Source organism: Aquarana catesbeiana, linkage group LG06 (genome assembly GCF_042186555.1).
Source record: "Aquarana catesbeiana isolate 2022-GZ linkage group LG06, ASM4218655v1, whole genome shotgun sequence".
Lineage (NCBI taxonomy): Eukaryota > Metazoa > Chordata > Amphibia > Anura > Ranidae > Aquarana > Aquarana catesbeiana.
The window spans coordinates 175729863-175756662 of record NC_133329.1 but is presented as its reverse complement, the minus strand read 5'-3'; the positions used below and the strand labels follow the sequence as shown (position 1 = coordinate 175756662).

The 26800-nt window shown below is 44.2% G+C and overlaps 1 protein-coding gene across 1 annotated transcript in view; it reads left to right on the top strand.

Annotated features, from left to right (window-relative positions):
- The window catches only part of BMERB1 (bMERB domain containing 1), a 774318-nt gene that overhangs the window by 626731 nt on the left and 120787 nt on the right, over window positions 1-26800 (top strand). The window contains exon 3 of the mRNA XM_073591158.1: window positions 6758-6828. Coding sequence (XP_073447259.1) covers window positions 6758-6828 — 71 coding nt within the window. The remainder of the gene's footprint in view (window positions 1-6757; window positions 6829-26800) is intronic.

Sequence of the window (26800 nt, the reverse complement as noted above, 5' to 3'; positions counted from 1 at the left end):
TTTGAGAAATTTTTTAATGGTATTATCAGCCATCAGAAGTGGCCAATATTTTTGAAAGATCCCTCTCATTTGGCCATGCTGTTTTGAGAATTGGGTAATAATCCTAACAGAGTTATTGATTTTTGAGGATTTAGTAGAATGAATGAGATCATGTCTATTCCGTTTGATGACTCTGTTGAAGGACCTCCTCAGCAGGGAGCAACTGTATCCACGCCGACGAAGCCTCTCATACAGGTCATTAGCTGCCAGGTGAAAATCTGAATCCAAGGTACAATTCCTCCTGAGTCTAAGGAATTAACTATAGGGTATACTGTCTAATAAAGGCTGGGGATGTGCACTAGCTGCATGTAGGATCGTATTGCCCGATGAGGGCTTACGATATAATGATGAATGTAAAGTTCCATCACAATCTAAATGTATTTGTAAATCCAAAAATTGTATCTTAGTTTGGCTGCATTCCATTGTAAAACTCAGGTTAAAGGTATTCACAGCCAGCAAATCCATCAGCCATGAAAGATCCTCTCGACTACCTGACCATAAAATGAAAACATCATCTATATACCTGTACCAGGCTATAATTTGAGAAAGCAAGTCTGACATGGATTCTTGAGAAAACAAATCCCTCTCCTACCCCCCCAGGTACAGGTTGGCATATGAGGGGGCACATTTGGTCCCCATAGCCACACCCTGCACCTGGAGGAAGTGGGAGGAACCAAACATGAAAACATTTCTAGTCAAGATAAACTCAAGTAACCGAAGGACAAACTGGCTGTAACCATCAAAAGATGGTCCTCGCTCCAGGAGATGGGTACGGATCACGTCCATACCTTTAACATGTGGAATTGAGTTGTATAAACATTCAACTTCTAAGGCAACTAGCCACGTATTGGGAGGAATCTCCCTTGTGCAACATTGAGTGCCTTGGTTTTGCATATAATTAGGGTATGTAATTGAGGCTTAGCTCCCTTTTGTTAAATAAAATTAAAAAAATGTTCAATACTTATATGCTATACTTCGTTTTTTAGGCGCTCTTTAATTCCCCTGTAGCCAAATACTGGGCTGAGTGCAACTTCCATTCTCAGTGTCTCGGTGGTGTCCCCCTTGCGTTTTGGAGCCCGCATGGTATGTTTTAGGTGTGTGAGGGGTGGGAAGACCGTGGGATATGGGGGGGGGCGGCAATTTGACCGCTATGCGATGCGATTGGCTTGCCTCCAGCATTACAAGATTATGTTGATCCAATAATGCATTTTTTCTTTATTATAGTGGTTTTACTCTCTGCAGTACATCTCTACATTCCCCTGATGAAGCCAATGTTTTGGCGAAACTAGTTGGGAACATAAGACTATGATCACCCCTCAACATCTTTTGTGACGGTCATGTATTTGCACTGTATTTCTGTTTTTGTTTTTGCTTTGTATATTTTTTGTACTCCTTCATGTAAACATTTTAGATGTTTTTGATATCAATAAAATAAATGATTTTATATAAAATATCATTCTAGTAATTTTGAATTTTGGTGGCACCGCAATAATCCCATCATCCCCTGTTTCCCCCATTTTTTGAGATCTTCGACTCGGGATGAGGTGCTGTATATGGTAGGACACACCACCCACCATCCAATTTCATTTTTATTGTTTCACTTTAAACATTATTAAAATCACTGTTCCTGAAAAAACTTTTTTTTGCATTGATACATGTCCTCTAGGGCAGTACCTGGATCCCCATACACTTTTTATGGCAATAACTTGCATATAAGCCTATAAAATGAACACTTTTGATTTTTCATGTTCGTGTTCCATAGACTTTAATAGGTTTCACATGTTCACACAAATTTTTTGCCTGTTTGCATGTTCTGGCCCCTTCCCTAATTATTAGCATGAATATAAAGCATCCAGACCATCATGCAGTAACACTAAGGGGCATTTTCATAAAACTGGAGCACACAGAATCTGGTTCAGCTATGCCAACCAATCAATCAGCTTCTAACTTCAGGTTATTCAATTAAGCTTTGAGAATAAGGGCCAGTTCATAGCAGGTACAGTTCCATGCGCTTAGTTCACACCAATGCAGTCAGTTCCAGTCTGTTTCAGGTCAGTTTCCAGTGCAGAAACTAACCAGAAACTGTCTGGAACTGACTGCACTAGAGCCATTGGAATACATGGAAAACAGTGAATGCATTTTTACGGCCAGTTCACACCAAAAGAATGCACTCTGGATACTTTCCAGATCAGTTTTTGCTTACGATTCACACCACACGCAGTTCCAGTCCGTTTTTTATACAATTTGCTATGTTCCAGTACAGTGTGCCAATTCCAGCCTCACTGTGCCCATTTCTGCCTTACTGCGCCCATCTGCAGCCTCACCAATGCCTTGATTACACAGAGTATTACACAGGAATCTCCCTCTGTGTCATGGAGCTGGGGTCTGAACTGTTCGGCGGCCATCCATTGTAACAAAGCCCCACCTCCTAGATCGTGATAGATGGAATACTGATTCAATTTCCAGACATTGGATCAGTGTTCCGTCTATCACAATATTGGAGGCGGGGCTTTGTTACAGTGAGTGGACGGCTGCCGAACAGTTCAGACCCCAGTTCCATGACACAGAGGGAGATTAGCTACACAAGCAGAAGGAGGAAAAGGAGGAGGACTCTGCACTTAGATCAGCCTTGAGCACCGCTGAAGGAGGGGCGCTGGTTGAAGAATTTTTTTTCTATTCTGCATGCATTCTTCTGTCTGATTGCCCAGGCCCCCCTGCTGACCGGGCCGGTACAACAGGGCCAGTTGTACTGGTTTATCAGCGGCCCTGGATCCAGCTGACCAGAAATAACGTATCTCAAACACCATCCAAGGACGTTTCGTCAGCCTATGTCTGACGTCTTCAGGGGTTACGGGGTGAAGACGTCAGGCAAAGGCTGACGAAACAACGTTGGTTGGTGTTTGAGATACATTATTTCTGATCAGTTGGAATGCAGGTGGAGCGCTAACTGGCGATCCATATACAATATATGCCGATCATTGTTTTCTTTCAAACCTTCTCTTTTTAATAAATTATTTGAATTACTGCACCATGAGAGCGTACTTTCCTCTCCCTCTCTATGTGTCAAAACTGGAGCTTTGAATACGCTATCTACTGTACATATATATTGAATGGATAACAACAGCGGTTTGGATTCATTCCTGTGACCTCATGTATTAGGGGTCAATTAAGTCTGGTGAGTGCATTGTGTGCCTGCATGCCGGTGGAGAGGAACTTTTCCTATACTCACCAAGGATGTTATTCATGTGTGGGATCTGTACATGGACTTCATAATTTTTATGTTTTTTTTACTATTCAAGTAAAGATTTATTGGTTTATTCTCTATGGTGATTTACGATATGTAATTTATGATATAAGAGCGCGGTTCCTTCATTTCTTTTGACGTTTTAGGTGTTTTTTACACTTTACAACACGCAGCTCTTTATTATAGTTTTTTTTTTGGTCATTGATTTGCGTGGGTTTGGAACCTTTTGGTTCCTATATCTTCTTTTAATAGCTATTTCTTATTGACATACTGGTACAATAGGGCCAATTAAAGAAAACTGCCCTGAACTTTTACTGACCTTTTAGGAAAATGCTAGCTGCTTGGGTGTCATGGTTTTCCTTAGACTTTAGTATTTTCTGAGGCAGCATGCAAAATCAAGAGTTTTGCCTTTTAGGCCTCGTACAAACGGTTTGATTGTTGTCGAACTGAGCGTCTGATTTTAGTCAAAAGCGCATGTGCAGGACCTTTCTAGCACACTAACTATCCACAAATTGTCGTTTGACAAACACGAACGTAGTGACGTACTATGAGGTATAAAGAGGAAGTTCATTTCTCAAGCTCCACCCTTTGGGCCCCTTCTGCTAATTTCGTGTTAGTAGAAGTTTGGTGAGCGTTGATTCACGATTTTCAGATCGTACAAAACAAATGCCTTTTAAAATATGTTTGGCATAACTACATGCAAAGCATCTTCATTATTATCCCATTAAAGAACATGAGAATTTTGACATTTCATCAATCAGTTTATGTGACAGACCTAGCTGGGAGAGAGACTTTTGGAGGGGACGGACTGTATTCTAGCCTCTTGCTGATCGATCGGGGGCCCTTGCATTTGGGGGAACGGTGCTCTTTGTGAGCTGTATGCCTGGGGACTCTTGAGGTGGTATTACTGTGGATTCGGGTCCTGGTCCCCCAGGACACACAGACTCTGGGGACCCTGGATTTGCCATATTGGAATAGTGGCTGATTCATAATGCTGGGACAGATACGGTTAGGAGATGCTGATGTAAATTCCAACACCTGTCTGTCTATTGTCTGCTAAAATGTGTATTGTAAATAAGTCTACTATGGGATCTAAGAGTCATTAGATCCCCATTGTTATTTGTGTTAATTAACTCTGCTATTGTGTGAAGAAGAGTCTATGTTGATTGTGATAATGTTGATTGGATTTTCTGAACTACAAGACGGCCAGTCTGGCCTAACAGTCATGTCTGAGTCATCTAGGCTGTCTAAAGGGATTAGTTAATTAGCTCATGTTAATTAGGTTAATTAGGTTACAGCTGTATTGTTAGAGTAATATGAGCAGGAGGTCTGCACCTCCACTCTGAGTGTATAAAAGCCTGTATTTTGTCAATAAAGATAGAGTCCTGTTTGAACTTACATACAGCCTGCCTGGTGTTTGTTCTGAGCTATCACAACTGGGTTAGAACGGCACAGAGCTGTAGTTCTAATCCCGGAGCATTGGATGACCAAACCATCAGACGTTGAAATCTGATTCAATAGCTGCAAAGGAGTGTCGGGAGAGTGGAACCGAGCGAGCAAAGAGGCTCGTTACAGTTTACAAGACCGAACTCTTCCCAGTCGTTCCTCGATTCCGAGCATGCCTGTTTGTACTTTCAACTTTTGTGTGATGATTTCTGTACTGACCATCCGAAAATCAGACGTTGAGTTCACATGCGCCAAAAAATGTATAGCCTGCACATCCAGCTTTTGTCTGACGAAAAAGTCAAATCGCCTGTCGAATGCACCGTACTAACGATCCGAAAATCAGCAGACAGCATGTCTTCAGACTTTTCCCTTCTGATTTTAGGACCGGGTGTACGAGGCCTAAAGCCTCGTACACCCGGTCCAAAAATCAGAAGGGGATTTTCGTTTGACAGGCTGTTGTCCAAAGTTCTTAACATTAGTACACTCCTTTCAACAATCCAATTTTCAGCCAACAAATGCTGGATGACAGGCTAGTCAATCTTTGTCAAACAGCTCCACATCAGATTTTCGGATGGTCAGTACAAAAATGTTGAAAGTACAAACACGCATGCTCGGAATCAATGCTCACCAAACACAAAATTAGCAGAAGGGGCCCAAAGGGTGGCGCTCAAGAGCTGAAATTCCTCATAGTATGTCACTACGTTCGTCGTTGCAAAAATCAGACGCTTGGTTGTCCAACAATCGTACTGTGTGTACAAGGCTTAGGAGTTTCAATTTATATGCAGTCAGGCAGGCCCTTGCACTACATGTTTTGGTAAATCTGAAGACAAAAATCTGCAGAAAATCTAATAGTGTGTATGGGGTCTAAAGCCTCGTACGGTACGATTGTTGGACAACCGGGCATCTGATTTTTGTCAAAAAAGCGTGTGCCAGGATCTTGTCTTGCATACTAACGTTAAACAAGTTGTCCTGCCACAAACACAAATGTAGTGACGTACTACGAGGAATTTCAGCTCTTGAACGCCACCCTTTGGGCCCCTTCTGCTAATTTCGTGTTTGGTGAAATTAGCAAAAAAAAATGCTGTCCGCCATAACTATTTTATTCACACTACAATTGTAGTTGAAGTTTTATTTAATGCTAATGCCGTGTACACACGGGCGGACTTTTCAACCGGACTGGTCCGATGGGACGAATCCGTTGGACAATTCAACCGTATGTAAGCTTCGTTGGACCTGCAGCAGACTTTTTCAGTCGAAAATCAGACTGACTTTTAGATTTGCTCGGACGAAAACCGACGCTAGGGCAGCTATTGGCTACTGGCTATCAACTTCCTTATTTTAGTCCGGTCGTACATCATCACGTACGAATCCGTCAGACTTTGGTGTGATCGTGTGTAGGCAAGTCCGTTCATTCGGAAGTCCATCAAAAGTCCATTGAAAGTCCGTCAGGAAAGACCGTCGGACCTTTGATGCCGAAAAGTCCGCCCGTGTGTACACGGCATTATTGTTATCAACTATTTCATCGCCCTCCTTTTTTTTTTTTTTTTTTAATTGCTAGTTTCTGTAGTGCCAAGAGTTTGGGGGGGTAGCACACTTTGACATCCTTGCCTTGATTGTCAGGGGACTCTGTTCCAGTGCTGCTTGGCCCTGCATCTCAGCTCCAATCCCTTTCCCATCACTTGGGAAACTTTAAAGCCTGCTGAACAGAAGCTAGGTTTTTCCTAGCAGGACCAGCATGTTAGTGTGGTATGTGTTCATCCTTCTTAAATTTTCTTGTGGATTTACCTTTTTTTTAAAAATTCAACATCCCTTTCCAGACCCAGGCTCCACCCAACTGAGCTACTACCTAAATTGTTTCTCAGAGAATAGGGTAGAACAGGGACAACCCCTTTTCTCCTTAGTAATAGGTCACATAAAAGAAAATAAAATGTAAAGAAAACAGAAAATCTATCAAACTAATATTAATTTAGTAACTTATATTAAACTAGTCAATTCCTAATGTCAGTACTTTGTATTGTTTTCTTACAGGATTGATGATATTCAGCTGTGCAGAGAAATCATGAACCTGAAGCAAGAATTGCAGACCTTAGATGTGTCTGGTAAGTGTTAACATCTGTCATGAAATGTAAACTATAAAATCAGGGGAGTTGCTAGGACTGTAACACAGACACACGGTCCAAAAAAGGCCGGCTCAGGAGGAACTGGCCGAATTTCAGTCAGTGTGTACAACAGTCTGGCTGACAGAAATTGATCTAATAACCAGCTTTTGTTGAAGGGACATGCTGGAAAACCAGCATGCAATCAGTCCTTGCAGCCAATGGCTACGAGTGCTGATACGTGTATAATGGGTGGAGGTTGGAGAGTCCCTTTATCAGAATACAATAGCAAAGCGGTGGGAGAGTGTGGCACCCAAAATTGCTTGTGTTGATATGGCAATCTATCAGGTATTTTATTTTTTTTAACCCCTGGATAATCTTTAAGTGAAAAAAATATGTATTGTAATAGTGGGTAGGGATGAGCTTCGAGTTCGAGTCGAACCCATGTTCAACTCGAACATCGCATGTTTGACTGTTCGTCGAATTTCGAACGTTATGGGTCACATTCGAGTGGCGCGTCACGGCCCATAATTCACTGCGGCATTGCAGTGCATCGCTGGCTGATGATTGGCTAAGCATGCACTATGACCCGCATGCTTGGCCAATCACAGCGCCGTCTGTACAGAGAGCCGTAATTGGCCAAAGCCAGGGTAGCTTTGGCCAATTATGGCTCAGGGGGTTTATTACACGCCCCACACTATATAAGGCCGCCTTCGTGGCGGCCTTGTGTAGTGTGTTCCAGCGGTGGCGGAGAGATAGAGAGACAGGGTCATTTGATTTAAGTTAGACAGAGTAGGCAGGCGAGTCAGTTAGCTGCACTTAGTGTGTATTGTGTACATATATGCATCTTAGGTGTTTTGTGTGTGTGTGTGTATATACACACACACACACACACACTATATTCAGTGTAGCTAGATCCGTTCCTGTTATTCTCTTCCTATTGACAGGCAGGTGTTTTTACAGTTTTTACAGCTACCTGAAGAAAATTCTTCTGATCCTATTAGTCCTATTAGCTACAGTATTTACAGTTAGTGTAGTGCGTCCTCTGCACAGTGTGCACCTAAAGTTACCCGAAGAAAATTGGTGGTGTTCTTCTGATCCTATTAGTACCACAGGCAGGCAGCTGCAGTATTTACAGTTAGTGTACTGCATTCTCTGCACAGTGTGCACCTAAAGCTACCTGAAGACAATTGCTGTTGTTCTGATCCTATTAATACCACAGGCAGGCAGCTGCAGTATTTACAGTTAATGTACTGTGTCCTCTGCACAGTGTGCACCTAAAGCTACCTGAAGAAAATTGCTGGTGTTCTTCTGATCCTATTAGTACCACAGGCAGGCAGCTGCAGTATTTACAGTTAGTGTACTGCGTCCTCTGCACAGTGTGCACCTAAAGCTACCTGAAGACAATTGCTGTTGTTCTGATCCTATTAATACCACAGGCAGGCAGCTGCAGTATTTACAGTTAGTGTACTGCGTCCTCTGCACAGTGTGCACCTAAAGCTGCCTGAAGACAATTGCTGTTGTTCTCATACTAATAATACTACAGCCAGGCAGTTGATTCTGCTAGCTGCAGTATCAGTATATATATACATCCCAGCTTTGTTCAGCTACATCTCACTGCAGGCCATTAGTATGTCTGGAAGGCCAACAAGGAGAGGCAGACAGTCACAAGCCAATAAAAGAGGGCAAGCGGGCTCTGTGTCTAGAGGCAACAGTGCTGGTCATGGAGACGGTGCATCCTCATCAGCACGTGGTCGTGGGACACGCTTGTCCTTTTTTTTTTCGGCAGCTGGCCGTGTTGAGCCGCAACATGCAGAAGACTTGGTAGAGTGGATGACCAAGCCATCCTCATCCTCTCTCACCCAGGCTCAGGGTAGTTTGTCTGGCAAAGCAGCTGCCAACGCGGCCTCTTCTTTCGGCTCAATGGCATCAGTCACTCCTTCCCTAGCCCCACCATGTCTTCCTAAAGGAGTCCCCCGAACTGTTTGACCACTGTGTTGGGTACATGCTCCAGGAGGGTGCCCAGCATTTTGAAGGCTCCGATGATGGTACCCAGCTAGAGGAAGGCAGTAACGTGAGCCCAGAGAGAGGGGGTGCCCAAGAAGGACAGCAATCTGGCAGTCATGTTCCCCCAGCTGCAGCATACTGCCAGCTTTGCTCCAGTGATGAGGAGAGAGGGGATTCTGAGGTCACTGACTCCACGTGGGTGCCTGATAGGAGAGAGGAGGAGGAGGCACATCTCCGAGGCAGGATGTCCTCCAGGGGCCAGCTTAAGGGCAGCACACCGACTGCATCACACCACAGAGCTCCGCATGTGCAGCGCGCTGCTGTCTCTGCGTGTTATTCCAAAAGTTCTTTGGTGTGGGCCTTTTTTGAGATGAGTGCATCAGATCCCACTGCTGCTATTTGCAACATATGTCTCAAGGGTATCTCACATGGCCAAAACATCACCCGCTTGGGCACCACATGCTTAACCAGACATATGTCGACCTGCCATGCAATTTGTTGGCAAGCGTACCTAAAAGACCCACACCAAAGAACAAAAGCGGACCTCTCCTTGCTCCTCATCAGCTGGGATCTCCAACCCCACTATACCTTCAGTCCTCTCTGAAACCTGCACTGAGAGGAATGAAGGTGTAGCAGGCAAATTTCCCTGCCCCAGCTGCTGCACCGCCAAAAGAAGTTCGCTCCCAGCCATCCACATGCCCAGCGGTTGAATGCTAGCTTGACTAAATTGCTAGCACTTCAACTGCTGCCTTTTCAGTTGGTAGACTCTGCCCCCTTCTGCGAGTTTGTGGAATGTGCGGTTTCTCAGTGGCAGGTTCCCAAACGCCACTTTTTCTCACGGCCTCGCTGGACAGGGCGGTCAGCGGTAAGGTGCATATTACCGCAGGCATGGACAGTGATGTTACCTATCTTTCATCGCGCACTGGGTGACTCTTCTGGCAGCTGGGAAGGATACAGGACAGCAGCACCATGCCTCCAAAATTCTACTAGTGGTGATTCAGCCACACCTCTCTCCTCCACCCCCTCCTCTTCTTCTTCCTCCATGGCCTCTTTCTGTGCTGATTTGTCCTCAGAACCAGCAGTGCTCCATAGGCATTCAAAGGGCTAAGCAAGCACGCAGGCAAAAAGATGCCATGCAGTGCTTGAGCTGGTGTGCTTGGGGGACAGGAGCCACACTGGGGCAGAGATTCTGTCAGCTCTTCAGGGGCAGGTTCAGAGGTGGTTGACGCCACGCCAGCTTAAGGCAGGTATGGTGGTTTGTGACAATGGCACCAACCTCCTCTCCGCCCTCCAACAGGGACAACTGACCCATGTGCCCTGTTTGGCTCACATCCTTAACTTGGTGGTGCAGCGGTTCTTGGGCAGGTACCCGGGCTTACAGGATGTCCTGAGGCAGGCCAGGAAAGTCTGTGTGCATTTCCGCAGGTCATATAATGCCAGTGCTCGGCTGGATGACCTCCTAAAGGAATTGAACCTGCCCAAGAACCACCTAATCTGTGACATGCCCACCAGGTGGAACTCAACATTGGCCATGCTGCAGCGGTTGCACACACAGCAGAGGGCCATCGATGAGTACTTATGCGACTATGGCACCAGGACAGGGTCAGGGGACCTTGTTTTTTTTTTCCCCACACCAGTGGGCTATGATCAGGGATGCATGCACTGTCCTGTCACCATTTGAGGAGGCCACAAGGATGGTGAGCAGTGACAGTGCATGCATCAGTGACACTGTCCCTCTTGTCCACCTGTTGGAGCACAGGCTGTGTGGAATAATGGACAGGGCACTTGAGGCAGAACAGAGGGAGGAAGAGGAGGACTTCCTTACCTCTTAAGGCCCCCTTTATCCCGACAGTGTTCCTGTGTGCCCGCTGATCACACAGGAAGAGGACAAGGAGGAGAAGGAGGAGGATTGTGTCAGCAGGGAGGTGGAGCCTGGCACTCAGCATCAGCAGCAGTCTTCAAGGGATCATTTACAGTCCGAAGAAACCCATGGACTTGTACGTGGCTGGGAGGAGCTGGCTGCGGATCATGTCGTCCTTAGTGACCCAGAGGACTGTGGACCGAATGCCTCAGCAAACCTACGCTGCATGGCCTCTCTGATCCTGCAAAGCCTGCGGAAGGATCCTCGTATTCGTGGTATCAAGGGGAGAGGTCATTACTGGTTGGCAATCCTCCTTGATCCACATTACAAGGGTAAGGTTGTGGACCTTATCTTGCCATCACAGAGGGAGCAGAGGATGAAAAATCTTTGGGAGGCCTTGTAGAAAGGTTTGTGCAACGCGTTTCCAGAGCCTAGTAGGTTACAAATTCCTGGTCCTCCTGGACAACGTGTTGCTGAGGCTTTGGTCAGTCACAGAAGGAGCGGTGGAGAAGGTGGGCGTTTGACCGATGCGTTCAGACAATTTTTTAGTCCGCAGCACCAAGGTCTGATTGGTTCCAGCAACCATCACCAGCGTCTGATTCACATGGTGCAGGATTACCTAGGGGCAAGATCAGACTTGGACACCTTTTCTCACCCAAAATCCTCTGGGTTACTGGGTCTTGAGGATGGATCACTGGCCAGAGCTTGCACAGTATGCAATTGAACTACTGGCCTGTCCTGCATCCATTGTTCTTTCAGAACGCACATTCAGTGCTGCTGGAGGCTTTGTAACCGATCACAGGGTGCGCCTGTCCACCAAATCGGTCAAACGCCTGACCTTCATAAAAATGGATCACCAGCTACCAAGCACCTGATGCTGATGTTACCGATTTATTTTTTTTTTAATGTGAGATCCCTTCAAGACTCGCTATGCTGATTCTGAGTGACTATCCTGTTATGCTGAGTGACAATCCTGTTCCTCCTTAATTTTCATGCTGATAACTTGTAAGAACATTTTTGGTTCTGGGCACCGCCACAAGTGGCCAAGGCCCAATTTTTTAGCCTCTGTTTAACAGGGGCGTGTAATTACAATTTTTGATACAATACTTTACAGCAAGGCTCATTCCTGCGCTCCAACTATAGTATCTGTGAGGGGTTGCAGTGTTGTGGCAATTTTTCTGCCCCTGTTTAACAGTGGCATGTAAATACAATTTTTGATGCAATACTTTGCAGCAAGGCTCATTCCTGCGCTCCAACTAGAGTATCTGTGAGGGGTTGCAGTGTTGTGGCACCAGCACCAGTGCCCAAGGCCCAAATTTTCAGCCCTTGTTTAACAGGGGCCTATAATTACAATTTTTGATGCAATACTTTTCAGCAGTGCTCATTGCTGCGCTCCAACTATAGCATCTGTGAGGGGTTGCAGTGTTGTGGCACCAGTGCCTAAGGCCCAATTTTTCTGCCCCTGTTCAACAGGGACATGTAATTACAATTCTTGATATAATATTTCATAGCAGGGCCCGTTCCTGCGCCCACCAAGAGTAACTGTGAGGGCTTACAGTGTTGTGGCAACATCAACACCTAAGGCCCCAATTTCTGCAAAGTATATAGGGCAGGCCCCTACTTTCAAACATCCAACTTACAAACGACTCCTACTTGCAAATGGAAGGAGACAACAGGAAGTGAGATTAAATCTACCCCTAGGAAGGGAAACTCTCTCCTGTAAGAGTTAATATGGGAAAAACATGTCTCCTCTTCACTGATGCTTTATCACCAATCCTTGTTTCACTAAAAACACCAAATTTTCAAAAAACATTTGTCATTGGGACAGAAAGTGAGGTGAAATCTTCTGAAGAGGTGCACAGACAGCAAAACAAATGTTACAGGGGTGATAACCCTTCCCTATGTTTTCCAAAAAGCTTAAAAATTGATTTTTTGGCTGGAGCTACACTTTAAAAACGTACCAGTTCAAAATTACAAACAGATTCTACTTAACAACAAACCTACAGTCCCTGTCTTGTTTGCACCGCCTGTATACTGCTGTTCAGAGTATATAGGGCCTGGGGGCCCCACGCCTTTCCTTGTTTTAATTTGGGTGCGGGGTTCCTCTTTAAATCCATACAAGACACAAAGGGCCTGGTAATGGACTGGAGGGTACCCATGTCGTTTGTCTCACTGATTTTCATCCATATTGCCAGGACCCGACATTACATTAAAGCCGCAAGCAGTTTTAAATGACTTTTATTCCTTTAAAAATGTCATTTTGTGCAGGGACTGTTATAAGCACGGGAAACATGCACCACTTTACAGGCATACTATAGACACCCCCCAGATACCATATTTAAAGGAATATTTCACTTTTTTTTTCACTTTAAGCATCATTAAAATCACTGCTCCCGAAAAAACGTCCGTTTTTAAAACTTTTTTTGCATTGATACATGTCCCCTGGGGCAGGACCCAGGTCCCCAACCCCTTTTTAAACTTGCATATTAGCCTTTAAAATTAGCACTTTTGATTTAGAACGTTCAAGTCCCATAGACTTTAATGGGGTTCTAAAGTTTGGGCAAACTTTCGGTCCGTGCGCAGGTTCTGGTGCAAACCGAACTGAGGGGTGTTAGGCTCATCCCTAGTAGTGGGGCAATTTATGACGTGCAGGAATTGAGGACACCAAGATTTGTGAAAGATTTGTAAAAACATAATAGTCTCTCTTTCTCAATATCCTATACATAAACCCAAATTTCCAAAAACACAAAGTATAAATGTTCAATGTAATATCATATAGATATGGTACAAATAATGCACATGTCAATGTAGCAATCCAGCATGTTTATTGGAGCAAAGTCCAGCTTTCCACGGATGTATATGTGGGTAATAAAAACAAGCCAAATAGGAAAATATAAGAGTGCATTCACACTGAACATGCCGGCCGTTAGCGCTAAAGCGCCCCTTGCTTTAGCGCTGTTTAAACGGTGCTTTTACGTCACTTTTTGCCCACTAGCGGGTTGCTTTTAACCCCCAGAAAGGGTTAAACTCCCATTTTGCTGCACTTTCAAAGCATTTTTTCAGGTGCTCTAAAAGTGCTGTCCATTCATTCAAAGGAGCAGGTCGTTTTGGGAGCGCTAAATACAGCGCTCCCAACCTGCCCCAAAGATGCTGTTTGCAAGACTTTTCATAATCTCCCACAAGCGCACTGCCCAAGTGAAAAGTCACACTACAATGAATGGGAGGCGGTTTTCAGGAGCTTAGCAGAGGCTATTTCCAGCACTAAAGTGCTTGAAAACCGCCCCAGTGCGAAAGGAGTCTAAAGAAAAACACATATAAAAGTTTATATATGATTAATATATAAGCAATACTGGTATACATTATCAACATGTACACACATTTTCATATGAACAATTCCACATATATATAGTAAATCATCACAAAAAAAAGCATAAAAACACAAACATTTTGATGTATCCATGTACTTCAAATGCCATCCTCCTTTTGTAAAAGATGGTAAAAATATCCCAAAAGGAGCATTGGATCTATGAATCCCCAAGGTAGAACCCCTCCGGAAAATTGTTTAAAAAAGCCTCTAAAATGTACTCACAATGCTGGTCGAGCATGCAGGTAAAACCCCATGTATGGGGTTCTTGTCACAACCAATGCTCAGGCCAGAAAAAATTGGCTTCCCCCTCCTCTTACAGCACTGACAAGCAGCGACAAGAGGTATGAACCCACCTGTTTTTTTCCCCCCAATATTGAACTACCATATCCTTCTGATCGTGGTGTTGACGTTGCTACATCTATAACTTAATGTGATATCAAAAGTGGATTTTTTTTTTTTTTACTAAGTTACATGATATGTGCAGCCTGCTGCTCCTGGCCACTCCTCCCTCCTACTGAGTGCCCCTACAACCAGCAGCTTGTTATGGGGGCACCCGAGCAGGCTTGATCCCAAGCTGCTGCTCTGTGTGTCCATTTACACACAAAGCATGTGTGCCTCGCCCCTGCTTTCTCCTCATTGGCTTACTGGCTGTGAGTGACAGTAGCGGAAGCCTATTGCTGCTGTTTCAGCCAATGAGGGGGAAAAAACCTGGGAGAGCCGCTGCTCTCGTGCACATCGCTCAATCAAGATGGGGCTCAGGTAAGTATTAGGGGGGCTGGGGGGGAAGCTGCTGCATACAAAAGCTTTTTTACTTTCTTGCAAAGAATGCATGAAGGTAAAAAACCTTCAGATCTTACAACCACCTTAACTACTTTTATACCGGGCCATAGTGAAATGACGCTGGCAGGAACTTCTCCTTCCTCCTGGTGGGCATTATATGACATCCGCCCAGTCTTGCAGCTCTTACGCACCCCCGGGTGCACGCAGCACGGTGATCGGGGATGAGGCATGTCCTTCGGAAAAAAGCCTAACCCTGATCAGTGTAAAGAGCCAATAAAAATGGATCTTTACCACGTGACTGGCTGTGTCCAATCACAGCTAGTCACAAACACTGTCCTCGTGCATGCTGCTCGTGAGCGTAGAGGGGCGCACAGAGTGGCGATCAGGGATGCGGCGTGTGACTCTGGCAGATACAGCCCATCCCCAATCGGGGTAAAGCGCAATGAAATTGGCTCTTTACCACGTGACCAGCTGTGTCCAATCACAGCCGGTCACAGAATGTAAACAAACCGCTGTGACTAGCTGTTACCGGGTTCTAATCCTCACACACCGATCCTGCAAGGAGGAGATTGCAGTGACAGCTAGTTACTGATCACAGTACAAAGTAAAACCCGAGTACCTGTCACAACCCCTCAGAGTACTTGAGTACCTGTCACCAGCCCATCAGAGTACCCCAGTACCTGTCACCTGCACCGAGCACCTGAGTACCTATCTGCAGACCATCAGAGTACCCAGGTACCTGTCTCCAGCCCAAAGTACCCGAGTACCTATCTTTAGCCCACCAGAGTACCCGAGTACCTATCTTTAGCCCATCAGAGTACCCGAGTACCTGTCTCTAGCTCAGATTACCCGAGTACCTGTCTCCAGCCCATTAGAGTACCAAAGTACCTGTCTCCAGCATATTAGGTACCCAAGTACCTATCTGCAGCCCATCAGAGTATCTGAGTAATAAAAAGGAAATAACCGTGCTAAATATAAGTGAAACACGTGAAACAATCTCCAAGACTTCCGTGAGGAAGTACATATATAAATACAAAAATGTTGAAAATTATTAACAATTAAATTATGAAAAGTACATGGGTCAACACATGTATGTATGAATCAAACATGAGTGTCCATATGTGATATTTGCGAATAAAAATAAGTGTCCATATATAGTAAAAGAAAATAAAAATGTGAAGTAATGATCTGAAAACAGTCCAAGAAAGACCCCTTGGATGAATCCAACCAGAGTCAATGTTGTAAAAAATATGAGTGACAACCCATACAGTATCCGCAAATACCCAATAATTGCGCTTGCCGCATGGCAAGCATACACCAGCCTGTATCACGTCTTGGGTTGGAGAATCCAGATGGTGCTCTTATGCCCCGTACACACAGTCAGATTTTCCGATGGAAAATGTCCGATCGGAGCTTGTTGTCGGAAATTCCGACCGTGTGCGGGCTCCATCGGACATTTTCCATCGGATTTTCCGACACACAAAGTTGGAGAGCAGGAGATAAAATTTTCCGACAACAAAATCCGATCGCATCAATTCCGACCGTGTGTGGCCTGTTCCGACGCACAAAGTGCCATGCATGCTCAGAAGAAATTCCAAGACGGAACAGCTCGTTCTGGTAAACTTAGCGTTCGCAATGGATACAGCACTTTCGTCACGCTGCAATGTTAAAAATGGTTTAATACAGCGCACTCTCTTCTTCTTTATAATGTGACAAGAATTAAGTAGTTTTGCTGCTCATATTCACACACACTTCTCACAAAGTTTTATTTTTGTTTTTTTTTATTGGGATTCCCTGAATATATTGTTATTAGTTGTCACATCTGACTGAATGTTTTTTTTTTATTTAATTTTTTTGGGGATTTTAAGCCTTTTATTTTTTTTAATGTTTGAATTTTTTCAAAGGCTGATCTTTGTTCAATGTTATTTTTATTTTTACTCCAGAATATTTTTGTGTGTGTTTTGTGTGTCAAGTTACCCCAACACCATTGATATCTTTTATTATTTAATCTCAAGGAGATTGTTTGTTGGTGTCCCTTGTTCATTTCACATTGTATATTTGAAATGTACCTGAATCCTCACAAACCAACTGTCCTTTTTGAAGTAAAACACATAGGAGAGTATAATTCAAAACAAAAATCCTTTATTAAGGGCTCAGAACCAAACAAAGAGGAAGGCAACACTGGATCAACAGGAGAAATTAGCGAAGCCTGGGACCCCCAGGGCAGACATCAATTCTTGAACATCAAAATTGGTGGCCTGAGGAGTCCATATGTAAGGGAGGGCAGTCTGGTCCAGAATTCGCAGAGATCCGGATAGCAGCAGATGACATGGGTGTCCCCAGGCTGTGGTACCACAAGAGGCTGCATTTTTTGGCCGACCAGACTGGATCCAGGGTCCTCACTTTCTGGTCTTCCTTTCATGCTTCATTCCGGGCTGTGGCTGTGCAGTTGGAGATGTGGCAGGAGGATGAGTAGGACCTGGAGGAGGACTGGGAGGACCTGGAAGAGAAGGAGGAGGAGGACCTGCAGGAGGAGGAGGAGGACCATCGCAAAGGTGTGTCTGAGCTGTCATTTGGCCCCTCATACCTTTGTTAAGAGCCTCCAATATGAGCGCCTCACACAAGACTTGTTGGCCCTCCTCCATCCTCTGCATTTTATAGGCAATGGTGGCAGCAATGTCCTCCTCCACGGTCTGTCGTGCTCCCAGGACCTCTGTAGCCCTCCAAAAGAGTCCTCCGGTAGCCTCCTCTAGGGCACTCCTCCTACTGCCACTTTCTCTTTTCAGGGGGGGTGGAGGGACCTGCAGATCAGCCAGCCGGCTCGGCCCAGCCACCTCCTGGCTGAGACTTCCCTGTGTATGAAAAAGGGACATGGTTGTAATGTTTTGCTTCATCAATCACAATCCTAAATTAGTACTCCAAACTAACATCTAGGTAACATCATTGATTGGACAAGCAGAAATATTTAGAGGAATGCTATACCTGGCTCAATCTGGGCTCCTCCACATGTTGCCTGGAAGGCCCAGGTTGGGCGTCAGAAGCCTCAGCCGGGGGGGAAGGAAGCGTGGAAGGAAGACTGGAGAGGGATGGCCTGGGTTCCGTCTGGCCTGCCAGAAAATGCAGCCTGTCGTAGTACAACATCCTGGGGACATAGATGTCATCTGCTGCTCCGGATCTCTGTGAATCCTGGACTTTATTGCGCTCCCTTAGATATGTACTCCTCAGGCCACCAATTAAGATCTTTAAATAGGTGATGTCTGCCGTGGGGATCACCTGCTTCACAATTTCACACAATTGCACCAGTGCTGCCTTCCTCTTTGCTTGGTTCTTGTAAGGGGGTGTTTAATCTCCCACAGACATGGCAGCTCCCTTTAGATATCTATGAATACTGACATGAAGTCATTGTCTTTCACTAAGATATCCATGTTCACTGCAAGACACAACACAAGACAAAGCCTAATGTCAGACAAAACTCTCCTAATCTTGTTACAATATAGGCTTCAATGTAGAAGCAGTATAGTTTGTCTCTTACCTTCGTTCTTACGATCGGCGCGTCCAATGCTCCTTCCTCCGCTCACAGATCGTACGTAATACGCACGCGTGTTACGCTTTATACACACTGCGCATGCGTGTAACTCCACCCGCCCCTGACGTTCTTTCTAGTCTATTCCCCTCCCCTTTTCATTCGGCGCAGTGGGGGAAGAGCACATGGCGGAGTCACAGCAGGTGCGTGCTAATTGCAGGAACGAGGAGGAGGAGAAGGAAAGCCTGGATCCAGACACGTCCCGATCCAGAAGGAGACGTTTTAAGGCCACAAATATGTCCTTTGGGGAGATGTTGGAGATGGTCGACATCATGAAGAAGTCCGACTATGACGGAAAGTATGGGCCTTACCCCAACCCCAACATCAGAAAGGCAAAGATCATAGCGAAAGTGGTCAAAAGCCTTCACAAGAATTTCGGGGTACGACGATCGAAAGATCAGCTCAGGAAGCGGTGGTGGGACCTGAAGTTAAGAGAGTCAGAGCAGTACCGAAAGATCCGGAGAGTGCTGCAAAAAAGTAAGTAGTTGTGCTGTGTTCCTATTCTTTCTGTCTTTATTGCGTTCGTGCTGCTCCATGTGCTTTTCTTAATTGTACAGTTTAAAAAAGGAAACTTTAATGTTCATGGGCCCATTATTCGTTCGTATCAAACATTTTTCTTTCGGCCTCTAAAACACCATTGTTTAGGCCATATGCATTTTCCCACATTTTTTTGGGGCCTACTTGGATGCCAAATAGTTGTTTGTGTAGATGGGTTTGTTACTAGAATGAAATGCCAACTAGATTCTGTGTAAGGGGAGGACACTGAGCAGCTGTTTTCACATCTGGACACAAGAACACCATTTTTATTAGGGGCCACACAGGTGCTCCAGTGTATACTATAGGGGGGTCTCCATCTGTGAAGCTTGTACTAAACAGGTAAAGTATTGCAGCTTGACAAAGGCCAATAAAAAAAATAAATCTTGGAACTCGGCTAAAATAGACAATTGTACCCCACTTCCAAGCAATGTTTCCTATTTCTAGTTCTGCCATCAAATATCTGTGTGCTAATTATACCATTTTTGTTTTATATAGGGGAGAAAAGACTCGGAGGACACCCCTCATCCGAGGAGACCATAGACCCTCCACCTCTGGAAGAAGGGGAACTAACACCAACCCAAGAAGAGCAGGAGGAAGAAGAAGATGTGGTGGAGATTGGCACCACAACAGGTGAGTGTCTGCGACCACAGGCTCAGGTAAAAGAGATGGATGGTGGCAGATTTTTGAGACCTGTTTTTGTTTTCTTTCTCTCTTTTTAGGTGATCGTGATGTTGTGGATCCAGAACGTTTCACATCAGAAAGTGCCCAGATCCTGATCGGGGAGATCATGGGGTGTAATGTCGAACTGCAAAACATACAGCAAAAAATCAATGATGTTATTAAAAAAAATAATAACATCATTGATGTTTTGGGGCGAATTTAAAACCCCACAAAATCACTTTTTGGATTGTGGTCCAATCTTTTAAATATTTTTGCAATGTTTTGAAAAGCCAAATTTGGAGGATGCACACAGTGTGCCAACATGTGCTATCTGCCATCACGGGAGATCAATGGACGCGTTTTGGGGGTGCAACCCCTTCCTCAATTATAAAGTAGCGTTGAGGAAGGGCTTGCTCCCCCAAAATACGTCCCTTGATCCCCCCTGATGGCAGATAGCACATGTTGACATTCCTAAATTGGTGTGCATCTTCCAAATTTGGCTTTTCCAGGGGTGATTTCCCCCCATCTGAACGCTATATCAAACCCAGTTCCTAAATACTGATGTCTGATATAGCCTTCAGGTTTTACCTAATGTGAACTTTGTAAGTTCAAGTTTTTTTGGCTTTCTTGTTGGTTTTACACGGGCCTGTTTTATCTGAAATGGACATTTCCATTTTTGATAATGCTACTGCAAAAATTGTTATACAACAAACATGTTGGTTTGTTTTAAAAACCTTTGGTAAATGCACATGTGATTGTGCAGGTATAAAAAAGTTGCTTACTCAAGAATGTGTGGATTATTGTCTCAACACTACAATACAACACTTTTGGGGTGATGTAATTGCTGTTTTCTGCAAAAATGGGTGTTATTTCCTAAGGGCAAATCCTCTTTGCACTACAAGTGCAGTTTCAGTGCAGTTGCAAGTGCACTTGTAGTGAAATGTGTTTTTGCATTTAGGAAATAACAGCCAACAGTGCTTTGTTTAAGGTTACACAATCACGACATTTTCTGGACTCAACACATTTCTGTCAGGGTCAGCTAAAACAAACACAAGCAGTAAATGTCCACCAAGAATTTCTTTTTTTTTTTTTATTATAAAAAGGCTTCACAGATTGTCTGGCATATTGATAGCCCCCCTACCCGCAAAGAACTCCAGGTAGCGTAACCGGACATCACGGGCACTCAGGGAGGGCAAGCCAGGACGGCCACTTTCAAGCGCCGTCAGTGTGGTTTGATGTAGGATTCCGGCCTCAGGCCCAACTGAGCCAGCATAGTTGGCCGAATGTTTCCTTAAAAAGTTATGGAGAACACAGCACGCCAGTATAATATGGTTCCGTTTATACTCCGCCATATGGATGGGTGTCAGAAATAGTCGGAACCGGCTGGCCAGGATTCCAAATGTGTTCTCCACCACTCTTCGGGCTCTGGCCAGCTGGTAATTAAAAACCCTCTGTTCCAGGGTGAGGGTCCTCATTGGGAATGGCCGCATCAGGTGGTCCCCCAGCGCAAACGCTTCATCAGCAACAAACACAAATGGGAGTCCTTCAATATTGTCCTCTGGAGCTGGCAAGTCCAAGCTGCCATTCTGGAGACGCCTGTAAAACTCCGTCTGGGCGATGACTCCACCATCGGACATCCGGCCATTCTTCCCCACGTCCACATACAGGAAGTCGTAATTAGCCGACACCACCGCCAACATCACTATACTATTGAACCCCTTGTAATTATAATAGTACGACCCCGAGTTGGGTGGTGGGACAATGTGGACGTGTTTCCCATCAATTGCCCCTCCGCGGTTAGGAAAGTCCCACCGCTGGGAAAAGTGGGAGGCCACAGTCTGCCATTCCTGTGGCGTGGAAGGAAACTGTTGAGGAAAAAACAATAAACATTACTATTTTTTCACAGAAACATGGCAAGCAGATTAGGCACAAACATTATTTGGCAACCTCCAGATAGCATTTAGTAAGGGGAATTTAACAAGGCCAAAGTATAAGGTACACCTATCATATTCCTCCTCCCCCCCTCTCATGGGCCATTTCTAACATTATGGGGGGGGGGAATCTTGGACAGGTAACCCTCTTCACTTCATTGAGAGCTGAATGCCTAAATAATGGGTATTACTTGGAACAGCCCCTCCTTAGTTACGCTATTGGCAGACCACTGGACAGGTAAGAAGTGTCATAATACAAAGATATAAATACACATTGTACACATTTGAGGACATTTGGACATTCTGCTATTACCTATCAAGATAATAATAGAATACAAAAACTTGAAACAGTACCATTGGAAAGTATACAGGCAGGCCCTTGCACTACATGCTTTGGGCAATTCATCCATAAATCTGACCAGTAAAGAGGTGGGTATAGTGTGTATGGGTTTGGCAAAGTCAGCAGATAGATGATTGAGGATACATAGAGAATTGGGATCAGCTGACTTAGCAGTTGGGGGTTGGGAGGGTTACAAAAAATTATTTGGGGACACCAACAAAAAAAAGCTTCTGGCACTCTGCCAGAATTTAAATCAAAAATAACATTTCCAAACATTTTAGGGGGTGTTTTATGGTAAAGCACTACTATAGAGCTGATAAAATACATTGTTAAGTGACTACATGAGGTGAATATAGGCCAGGAGTCACCATGCTGGGGAGGTTATTGAAGGGCAAATATGTATGAAGGACCTAAAATAATAATTACATAAAAATCCAGCATGCATGAGGACAAAGGGGACATTCACAGCATATTACAATCATGGTAATTAGGGAATGAGGAAAGAAATACAATATATTAGCAAACATTCAATACAATAAAATGTGATGTAAAAAATCTTACCTTCATATACTCCTTCTGCAGGACCTGTATGATGGCAGAACAGGTCTCTGGGATGATGATACCCAGAGCCTGGGGGGAGATGCCTGTCGAGAACTTCAAGTCCTGCAGGCTTCTCCCTGTCGCCAAATACCGCAGGGTAGCGACCAACCTCTGCTCCGGAGTGATGGTTTGCCTCATGCAGGTATCCTGCCTGCTGATATAGGGGGTCAGCAAAGCCAACAAACGGTGAAACACGGGGTCCGTCATCCTGAGAAAGTTCCTGAAATCATCAGGATTATTCTCACGGATCTCACGGAGCAAAGGCATATGAGAGAACTGGTCACGCTGAAGCAACCAATTCTTGGTCGATGAACTCCTCCCCACCCTGTTCATAGACTGGACTTGTGTCAAGGTCAGGACCCAAACACCAAGCCCCCGCACAGCACGAACTCTATGAGGAGTACACATACGAAACATGGCTAGAAAACGGTCGGCTGCTCAGAACAAAGTAACAGAACGCACTGAGGAACAGCAAGGCCTGTGAAGAGCGACCTGAAAACCAGTAACGAACGAACAAGAATACAATGACTACTTAAAGTCACGCGGAACTTTCTTGCACGCACTGAAGAGCAGATACAAACCCACAAGCACAAACTGAACGGCAGAAAACGATCTGAAAGCCACGAGTCTGAAAAAGCGCGAATCGTCTCTTACCAAACTTTTACTAACACGAGATTAGCAAAAGGAGCCCAAAGGGTGCCGCACTTGGTTCTGAACCGGCCTTTTCTAGTCTCGTCGTACGTGGTGTACGTGACCACGTGGTTGGCGATCGGAAATTCCGACAACTTTGTGCGACCGTGTGTAGACAAAAAAAGTTTGAGCCAACATCCGTCGGAAAAAATCCTAGGATTTTGTTGTCAGAATGTTCAAACAAAGTCCGACCGTGTGTACGCCCTATTAGACTGTATACATCGTAGCTGAAAGGATGCAATGAGGACACCAAACTTCCATCACAAGGCAAGCCAACAACAGCATGTGTTCAGTATTGGTTAACCACACCACACTACGTGATCCACCACCAGGCAAATAATGCGCTTACCGCAAGGCAAGCCAACCACAGCTTATGTTCAATAGCAGTATGAGAGATCCATTGGCGTTCTGGACTGCTTGGGCAGGAACCGGGGGGATACAGCAGAGACTCCAAAATGACATCTCACAAGCATGTAAATAAAAAGGAACTGGCCATAGTGTAATACTGATAAAAACGATTTAATAGATAAAGGTAGAAAACTCACATGAGTATGTAAAAATACAGCAAACAGCCGGCCGGCATATCGAGCACCCGTCCACACTGAAAATGGCGATGACGTCAGAGCGTCAACCTCCCGATGTACATTTCACCACAAATGGCGTCGTCTGATGGAAGTTTGGTGTCCTCATTGCATCCTTTCAGCTACGATGTATACAGTCTAATGCCCCGTACACACGGTCGGACTTTGTTCGGACATTCCGACAACAAAATCCTAGGATTTTTTCCGACGGATGTTGGCTCAAATTTGTCTTGCATACACACGGTCACACAAAGTTGTCGGAAAATCCGATCGTTCTAAACGCGGTGACATAAAACACGTACGTCGGGACTATAAACGGGGCAGTGGCCAATAGCTTTCATCTCTGTATTTATTCTGAGCATGCGTGGCACTTTGTCCGTCGGATTTGTGTACACACGATCGGAATTTCCGACAACGGATTTTGTTGTCGGAAAATTTTATATCCTGCTCTCAAACTTTGTGTGTCGGAAAATCCGATGGAAAATGTGTGATGGAGCCTACACATGGTCGGAATTTCCGACAACAAAGTCCTATCACACATTTTCCGTCGGAAAATCCGACCGTGTGTACGGGGCATTAGAGCACCATCTGGATTCTCCAACCCAAGACGTGATACAGGCTGGTGTATGCTTGCCTTGCGGTAAGCGCAATTATTGGGTATTTGCGGATACTGTATGGGTTGTCACTCATATTTTTTACAACATTGACTCTGGTTGGATTCATCCAAGGGGTCTTTCTTGGACTGTTTTCAGATCATTACTTCACATTTTTATTTTCTGTTACTATATATGGACACTTATTTTTATTCGCAAATATCACATATGGACACTCATGTTTGATTCATACATACATGTGTTGACCCATGTACTTTTCATAATTTAATTGTTAATAATTTTCAACATTTTTGTATTTATATATGTACTTCCTCACGGAAGTCTTGGAGATTGTTTCACGTGTTTCACTTATATTTAGCGCGGTTATTTCCTTTTTATTAGTTATTTAAGTGCACATCTCACTGTTTAAGTGCTGCTTTTTTGGGGGATATTTTCTATAGGTAGCGCAGTATTTTTTTGTTTTTTTGTTTTTTCAGAGTATCTGAGTACCTATCTGCAGCCCATCAAAGCATCAGAGTACCTATCTGCAGCCCATCAGAGTATCTGAGTACCTATCTGCAGCCCATTAAAGTATCAGAGTACCTATCTGGAGCTCATCAGTTTACCAGAGTACTTGTCTCCAGCCCATCAGAGTACCCAAGTACCTGTCTCCAGCCCAGAGTACCCGAGTACCTGTCACCAGCCCATCAGAGTACCTGAGTACCTGTCCCCAGCCCAGAGTACCTGAGTACCTATCTGCAGACCATCTGAGTGCCTGAGTACCTGTCACAAACCCTCAGAGTACCCGAGTACCTGTCTCCAACCCATCAGAGTACCCGAGTACCTATCTGCAGCCCATGCCTCATAGAATATATGTTGGGGTGTTTGCTTTCCAAAATGGGGTCATTAATTCCACTGTCCTGGTGCTCCAGGACCTTCAAAAGTATGATAGGTCATCAGGAAATTAGATGTGTAATTTATGCTCCCAGAACACCTGATGGTGCTCACTGCATGTTGGGCCTCTGTTTGTGGCCAGGCTGTGTAAAAGTCTCACATATGTGGTATCACCATACTTGGGACGAGTAGCAGAATGTATTTTGGGTGTCATTTTTACTATGTACATGCTATGTAAGAAAAATCTTATGAATTGACCACTTTGTGTAAAAAAATAAAATACGTTTTCATTTTCTTTCCACAAATAAAATAATAATACTATCATAGATTAAAATAATCTTTGGTAAAAACCTTATTAATATCAATAAAAATAAAAAATTATTGTTATTTGAAATTGATAATTACTAGAGAAATCGTTAACAATAGCAGGTAATCTAAATCTATATATGTATACCTAGCATTACAGCAATGATTACACATATAAATGAAAAAAAAAGAGAGAGAAAACTAAATCGAGCAAGGCTTACTACGTCAAAAAAATAAATAAATAAAAATCAACAGTCAGGATAGGTGAACACAAATGTGGCATTATCAAAACAAGAGTGAAATATCCAGTCCCTCGGCACTTCCAAGAAGCCCATCAAGGTGACCCATCGGGCATGAGGGTTTTTGGGATAAAGTCGATTGAAGGCAACCTAGACGAAGGGAGGAGACACCAAAGGTTATGAAAGCAAGAAGCCTTTTGGATCTTCACCCTCCTGGAGGCTTTAACGAAGATCCTGAAATACATAAAATTGTGTAAAAAAAAACAAAAAAAAAAAAAACATAATTTTAGCTAGGTCTAGGATAAGCTTTCCTTTTAGAAACGATAACCATTCACCTGATTGTTGATTTTTATCTATTGATGTAGTAAGCCTTGCTCGATTAGTTTTCTCTCTCTCTTTTTTCCATTTATATGTGTAATCATTGCTGCATTGGTATACATATATATTTAGACTACCTGCTATGGTTAATAACGATTTCTCTACTAATTAATCAATTTTAAATAACTATTATTATTATTAAGGTTTTTTACCAAAGATTATTTTAATCTATGATAGGTATTATTTTGTATACCATTAGATTTATTATTACATAGTTACATAGTAGGTGAGGTTGAAAAAAGACACAAGTCCATCAAGTCCAACCTAAGTGTGTGATTATATGTCAGTATTACATTGTATATCCCTGTATGTTGCAGTCATTCAGGTGATTATCTAATAGTTTCTTGAAGCTATCAACGCTCCCCGCTGAGACCACCGCCTGTGGAAGGGAATTCCATATCCTTGCCGCTCTTACAGTAAAGAACCCTCTACGTAGTTTAAGGTTAAACCTCTTTTCTTCTAATTGTAATGAGTGGCCACGAGTCTTATTAAACTCTCTTCTGCGAAAAAGTTTTATCCCTATTGTGGGGTCACAAGTACAGTATTTGTAAATTGAAATCATATCCCCTCTCAGAACTGGACAGCATACTCCAGGTGCGGCCGGACCAGAGCCTTGTAGAGTGGGAGA